We start from the raw sequence: 7,500 nt of genomic DNA, 5'->3' as shown, positions 1-7,500 counted from the left end.
AACCAGGTCAGGGGCCGCTTTCAAAAACTGTGCATTTATTATATATATTGAGAAGAATTGGTTTTGTAAGGGTGTATGTGTGTGAGTGTGAGTGTGAGTGTGGGTGTGGGTGTGGGTGTGGGTGTGGGTGTGGGTGTGGGTGTGGGTGTGGGTGTAGGTGTAGGTGTAGGTGTAGGTGTGGGTGTGGGTGTGGGTGTGGGTGTGGGTGTGGGTGTGGGTGTGGGTGTGGGTGTGGGTGTGGGTGTGAGTGTGAGTGTGAGTGTGAGTGTGAGTGTGAGTGTGAGTGTGAGTGTGAGTGTGAGTGTGAGTGTGAGTGTGAGTGTGAGTGTGAGTGTGAGTGTGAGTGTGAGTGTGAGTGTGTGTGAGTGAGTGTGCTTGTGCTTGTGCATGTATGTGCTTTCATATTTATGTGCCTGTATATCATCTGCTAGTAAGATCTATCATACATTTCACAATGAAGTATATAATACAATATATCTCCACATAATCACCTACAATATTACAATCAAGTACACATATCACAAGAAATTGTTACAAAATATTCTGAAGACTTATTCCCTTCAAGCTCAGTATACAAGATAATCTTTGTTACCTTAAGCCAAGCAAAGGACGGCATATTTCCCCGTGTGGTGGCACCATGAAGGTAAACCAATACGTAGTCCTCTGCGATCAGCTGGTCTAAGGTTGTCAAGACATACCTGGAATATCAAAGATAACATTACTTGATGAAGGCAAAAATACAATTTTATTTGAGCAACTATTAAAGTTTGTGTGCTGGTAACTTTCCATTAAACTATCTAAACCTTGAAGAAGAAAATACCAGAATATCTTTCAGTGCAGAATGTTTAGGATGTTAAGAAAATCCTTGAATCAAGATATTCTATCCTTTTTCAATTAAGCGACTCCCATATAACAGATATCAGCTGCAACTGACCAGCCAAATCAAGTATATAGGGAGATCTTGTGACCTTAAAAATATTCCATACATTTTGAGCAACTCACAATAAAGAAAATCATTAGCATGGCAAATAATTGAAACTCATCATATTCATTTATTGAAAATCATATCATATTTCATCTCCAACTGTTTATACAATGAGAGCAGTGCCTCCATTTGTGAGTATTTCAGAAGAATCTAAAACTGAGAATACTCTTTCACATCTACATTCAGAGACTAAATCATTACTATTATAACTAATGTGAAATTATAACTAATATGAAATGATCCCCTAAAGTTGTATTCACTTTAAAGGACTTAGTGATCCCTGGAATTGAGGGCTAACTGTTAACCTATGCCTTTTATATCATAAAAAGGAACATTTAGTTTATATTACAGTGTATCATAATCTATTACTGGACTACATTCCTCTATTTATGAAGCAGGAACTTACATAAAAAGGTTGTCCATTACATAATCATAGTCTTTGCGTGACCTGTCAGGCAGGAAACATGCAGAGAAGACAATAATTGCTTCATTACTGCTTGGAAGATAACCTCCGTGACTTAGCACCTTCTTGTAGGGCTCAATGACCTAGAGAAATGGGAAAAAATATTATAACATTTAAAAAGTTAGTGCTGTACATACAGGTGTATACAAATGGTGATGAAAAAATAATTTTACATAATGATCAAGATAAATTTCTTTTCAATGGTCATGAACTTTGTCATATTTCATAATTCATGTGGAAACTTTCAATCTGCACTTTCAATCTCAATCAAAAGTATGTAGGAAACATAAAATTCACTACTAATTGACAAAGGTAACAACTATTCTAAACTAAACCACCTGTACAACACAACAAAAAAAAATAATCCATAAAAAGTTATACAACATTAAGGTGACAGAGCACCTCCTCGAGCTTACCTTCATGTCAATGCGCCGTTCAATACCCGATATTACAACAGATCGCCACGACCTTTCCTCTGAGGTTTCCTGGGTTATTGTGTACTCAGGCAGAGGGTCTATGCTTGGCTGTGGACCAAGACCTGTGGAAAGACAAAAGTGCATATCTAACAATATAGTAAAGTAACTCTATAGTAATATGTAGATATTTGCCATACACAGATCTACACATACAAATCATGCATCTAATGACTGAGAAAAAAGAAATCCAATCACAGCAAATCAGAAAAATGCAACTCATGCAAAGCAGATTTCTAAGGTCACTCACACCTGAAATAGCTATATAAGCACATGATTTATCTTCTAATTACTTCTAAATTAGCTTCATATATTTTTGAAAACTAAACATCTCATGTTCCTTCATTCTGTTATAACAACCATTACAAAAGAGAAATTCTTCTATAAGCTGAATAATTAATTTCTTGAGATGATGAATAGGAGTCTAATGGTACTTTTCCATTACATGTTTTATATTCTGAAGTTTGTCTCATAAACATATAAAAAATAGAAGGTTAGCAAAATATAAAGCATTATTTTACTATCTTCAGACAGATTTAGATATGATTTTCATTTAAACTATTACATCAAACTATTCTCTTGGTACATATAATAGAAAAAATATTCATGCAAATACATAAATCCGATATTGACAAAAGTGATAACAACATGCAACAAAAGCATAATTTTACAATATAAGAATGCAACTTATTGATAACAAAAAAAAAAAACACCAACCAAATAATGGATCATAAAATAATAATACCATACACCATCTTATTAATTAACATGATAGAATAAATATCATATCTTTCAAAACTTGCTAGATATAAACCTTTTTGAAAAAAACATTAATCATTTAATCCTTTTTATGAAAAATAGGTCTTTTTAAGAGCTTTCTCTGTCATGAATTTAATTATCAAATTACTTAACTCTTTCTATTTCTAATTCTACAACTAAATACTGATGTTTAGCTCTCTGATTAAACATTTCAAAATAACCAAGCTCCTTTATAATTATCTTTTACCATTTCAGTTCTTCACCTTCCTTACTTCTAAAAAGACAAAGGTCATTTATGAATCCTGAATGATACATGAAAAGAGAAACAGTGGGGACAAGCCATAAAGCTAAGTGACACATCTGCTTTGAATCTATACAACTTACGCTCCATGATGGATTCCTCAAGCTCATCAGGTGTGTCAATATCATCTGGAGTCAACATGTCTGTGAATTCATCATGCGAGAGCATCTGAGCATCATCATCATCATCATCGCTGTGCTGACTGAGTGATGAGATGGAATGCTGATCATCATCTACTGCCACTGTGAGCAGTTCCTCTGTGACTGTGAGGCGCTTCTTACGATTTACTTCTAGACTGGATGGACGTTCTGTTGAAAGATTGGTTTTCAGATGTGACAACTCTATGGGCAAGAACTCAAAGTTCTAGATTCACTGGTTCCTCTCGTGGTCTTGATATCAATCTTTTACTATAAGTATGAAACCATCTATCAATGCAGTTCAGCTATACATAAATCAAGTGGTGCTCCATCTATACTTATAAGCTATCCATTGTGGTACTCAAGTGTGTTCTATTGTGCTATGAAATTTCAATACACTACTGATTTTAATATATTTACTACTAATATACATTCTAAGATCATATTGACTCCTAAGCAGGGAATGTCACTCGACCGTCTGCCTACCTTTGCGGAGGGTGACCTGACCAGTGGGCGGAGACACTACTGCAGTATACATGGACCGGTCGTCTTCAGTAGGAGTGGCAGGGGCTTGCGGGGGTTCCTCCCTCTCTGCCAGTCTGACGCCCATTCCCAAGCTGTCGTCAGTGGGGTGGACCATGGTGCGAAGGGCAGTGGGGGAACTAGGAAAGTCCACTGAGGGTAAAGCAAAAGGGAGCATACAGGATGTAGCCAAATACCAATGGTTCTAAATAAAGCTACTCTAGCAGGTCAGAATCAACAAAACCAAGCAACACATTAGCTAATCAGGTCGTAGGCTCAACAATTCAAAAATCTCATACCTGGTTCTGCCTCATATATCTCTGTGTCTGGAAGTGAAAATTCCAAGTGGGAAAGATTGAATGGTGAAGGTCTATGGCCTCCTGCCGCTTCAGCTGCAGCTCCTCCTCCTCCTCCTCCTCCTCCTGCTGGTGGAGGAACATTGCTCTCCACAGCTGCTCCTACTAACCGTCCGTTCTGTTGGCCATGAAAATTATGTTGCATTAGGTGAAGGTTTTAATATTTCTACTTGCTTTCAAACTGATCTCAAAAGATACTTGCTTTTAAACTGACCTAAAAGATACTCATGAGCATTTATACTCCCTCTCAAACTGATTTTAAAAGACACAAAACATTAACCCAAAGATTCATCAACAGAACGAACACATCTATCTATCAAATAGACAACCAGATCAACGGAAGCAAACGCCTCACCTGCATCGGGAAGCGAAGGGGGTCGCGGACACTGTGTTCAAAGGCGTAGATGTTGTTGGGAATGTGGTCAGAGAGAGGTGACTGGTTGGCTAAAGTCCCGCTGCTGTTGGAAGCTTCAGACACATCCATACTCTCCTCACTGGCTGGGTCACCGGTCCCCTCACCCACTGAGCTGAGGAGGAAGTTATATTGTAATGGATGTTCACATATAAAAGTATTTATATTTAGAATTACATTGTTAATTAATTACTACATCCTTAATAATGATGATTCATATTGTTCTGGGTTTTAAAAAATCAGATTAAACCATATGTGATATATGAATTTAATATATTTTATATGCCACATGAAGTAAAGTAAAGTGAAGTCTAAAGACATATTTAAAGTATTAACACTGGGAGTAAAAAATAATAATTATTGCAGTTCATAAACCACTAATACAGATTATATATGTAAAGGGCATATAAACATACAGACAGATGTATAGATAGATAAAGATATTGATAGATAGACAGATAGTAATGTTATTTTTTCTCTATTATGCAAAACAAATAACAAGACATGAATTAGGTTAAGTTCCTAAAATTGAGTACTGAATACCTAATGGCAAATAACAATTGACGAGTGTTTTAAAGTCTCATACAAACATGCATGCCAAGTATTTTATGTTCATATGTCTTTTCCAGTGAAGTTTGGTGATTTGTTTTTCTTTTTTCTTTCTTTTTTTTAAGGATGTTAAAGAAACTATTTAAATTCTAACACTTATAATGATACTCCATGTATTAATTTTCAATCTTACGTTTTCTTGAAGAAAAAAAAAATACTCAAATGAAAAAAAAAGTAAAAAAGTTTCCTATCAGAATCTATCCTCAAACTTCTTCATAATTAAATTCTTAACCTGTGGCATCCTACATTTCATTCAACGTTTTCTATCAAACTAAGAAAAGAAAGAATAAAAATCTTTCAACATCTTCAAATTAATTAAGTCAGCACATTGGAAACTGCCACTTGCATTACATTCACTCCGAAACATTTGTAAATTTGTAAAACAGTTTGTGATTTGCTCCTCTTCATTTACATCAGTCATGGTACCGAAAGGTTAATTCTTCTTAAGGACTTGTATTTTTGTCCTAAAGTTTGTGAGTCCTGTCGCAGTTAATTAGCAAGTGAGACCAACGGATTTCTGGTCTTGGGAGTTCAACTTTTTTGAGGTTGTATCTCATACCCACAGGCAATTCTCTCTCTCTCGCCCTGTCTCCCTTTCTTTCTTTATTTCTCTCTCTCTCTCTCTCCCTCTTTCTCTCTCTCTCTCTCTCTCTCTCTCTCTCTCTCTCTCTCTCTCTCTCTCTCTCTCTCTCTCTCTCTCTCTCTCTCTCTCTCTCTCTCTCTCTCTCTCTCTCTCTCTCTCTCTCTCTCTCTCTCTCTCTCTCTCTCTCTCTCTCTCTCTTCTCTCTCTCTCTTCTCTCTCTCTCTCTTCTCTCTCTCTCTTCTCTCTCTCTCTCTCTGTTCCACCTCTCTCTTTCATTTCCTCTCCCACTCCTTTTCCATCTACTTATCCACCTTCCTCCTGTTCAACTTCATCTTCATCCTCGCCCTCTTTCCCACTTCCTCGTTTATTCCTGCTCAAGATTTTTTTTCCCACAGTCTTCTCTCTTCTCTGCAAGATCTTCCCTACGACTTCTCGCTTGCTTAATATGCAAGTAATAGTTTCATATATCCGAGCCATTCTCCTGTACATTCTCCTGTTTTTTGGATAATGCTAGCGTAAGAAGCATCTTTGTGCGCGCTAACAAAAGCAGTGTCTATGATGTCAAAACAGGTCGTCTTTGTGTCTTTGAGAAAAATTCGTAGTAAAATAATTACGCAGACATTTTCTTCTGACTTGTACAAACCCTTGTAACTTGTTATACTCTGGGACGAAGGAAGTTTAATTTGCTATGTTCTCCCTAATTCGGGAAGCATTGTATCAAACTGACACTTTTCTTTCGAGGAAAATTTACTCAATTATTTACACGTTGTTGGAGAAAAGATCAATTGCGAGCTCTTCCTTCTCCATCTCTTTCTTCTTCTTCCTCTTTCTCTTTCTCTTATTCTTACTCTTCTTCATCTTCGTCTTTCCTACTACTTCATTATCTAATACTCTTGTTCTTCTTGTTCTTGTTCTTCTTGTTCTTCGTCTTCTTCTTCTTCTTCTTCTTCTTCTACTTCTTCTTCTTCTTCTTCTTCTTCTTCTTCTTCTTCTTCTTCTTCTTCTTCTTCTTCTTCTTCTTCTTCTTCTTCTTCTTCTTCTTCTTCTTCTGCTGCTGCTTCTTCTTCTGCTTCTTCCTACTCCCCCTCTTCTTCTTCTACCCATTCTACCTCCCCCTTCTTTCTTTCTTTCTTCTCTTCTCCTTTTCCCCTTCCATCCCTCTCCTCCTCCTCTAAGCAGAAATATATGAATAAAAAGAATAAATAAATAGATAATCGCTAAAACGGCATGAGGTTTTACTTAGTGTTACATGTATTTGTTTTCTTGTTTTTGTTTAAAGCAACCTCGATTCCGCCAGAATGTTATCGGTAAGATGTGCAAGAGTCTGATACAATGTGCTTAACCTGTAATCATCATGTTTTTTGTAAATTGACTTTGACTTTGAAAACTGATTTCGTCCTCATTTCTCACTTTGATAAACACGCACCGTCGAAACACGTTTACAAACAGCCGCACTGACACACACGCACACTAACACACGTAAACAATCTTACACACACGAACATAAACAAGTAAATACCTGTATGACCTATAACTCGAATGAAAATTATAATAAGTCTTATATTTCTACAGCATAAGACATTTAAATATACATAACACGCAAATTAGCAAAAATATTTAATTATTTATATAAATTTCCTGCACATTTCAGTTCAGTGAATTTTGCGAAGATTAGCATTGCCCGGGTCGTGTTCACGGTCCCAGCTACTTATTTACATGTGCACACAGTTAGGAGAAGAAGGGAGGGGGAGAGGGAGGGAGGGATGGAGTGAGGGAGGAGAAAGGGAGGGAGAGAGGAAAATAGGGAGGGAGGGAGGGAGGGAGGGAGGGAGGGAGGGAGGGGAGGGGGAGGGGGAGGGGGAGGGAGAGAGAGAGAGAGAGAGAGAGAGAGAGAGAGAGA

General features: G+C 37.1%; 1 protein-coding gene across 3 annotated transcripts in view; it reads right to left on the bottom strand.

The window, feature by feature from the left end:
- LOC122259259 (protein prune homolog 2) overlaps window positions 1–7,500 on the bottom strand; it is a 65,340-nt gene that overhangs the window by 3,873 nt on the left and 53,967 nt on the right. For all 3 annotated transcript variants that reach the window (XM_043025890.2, XM_043025891.2, XM_043025892.2), the window contains 7 exons: window positions 4,352–4,523; window positions 3,940–4,114; window positions 3,605–3,793; window positions 3,065–3,289; window positions 1,865–1,986; window positions 1,392–1,531; window positions 593–698 (listed from right to left, as the gene is read on the bottom strand). In XM_043025890.2, coding sequence (XP_042881824.2) covers window positions 593–698; window positions 1,392–1,531; window positions 1,865–1,986; window positions 3,065–3,289; window positions 3,605–3,793; window positions 3,940–4,114; window positions 4,352–4,523 — 1,129 coding nt within the window. The remainder of the gene's footprint in view (window positions 1–592; window positions 699–1,391; window positions 1,532–1,864; window positions 1,987–3,064; window positions 3,290–3,604; window positions 3,794–3,939; window positions 4,115–4,351; window positions 4,524–7,500) is intronic.

Source organism: Penaeus japonicus, unplaced genomic scaffold (genome assembly GCF_977035675.1).
Source record: "Penaeus japonicus unplaced genomic scaffold, GWHDUDI00000001_assembly GWHDUDI00000036, whole genome shotgun sequence".
Classification (NCBI taxonomy): Eukaryota; Metazoa; Arthropoda; class Malacostraca; order Decapoda; family Penaeidae; genus Penaeus; species Penaeus japonicus.
This window is presented reverse-complemented; position numbering and strand designations above follow the sequence as displayed.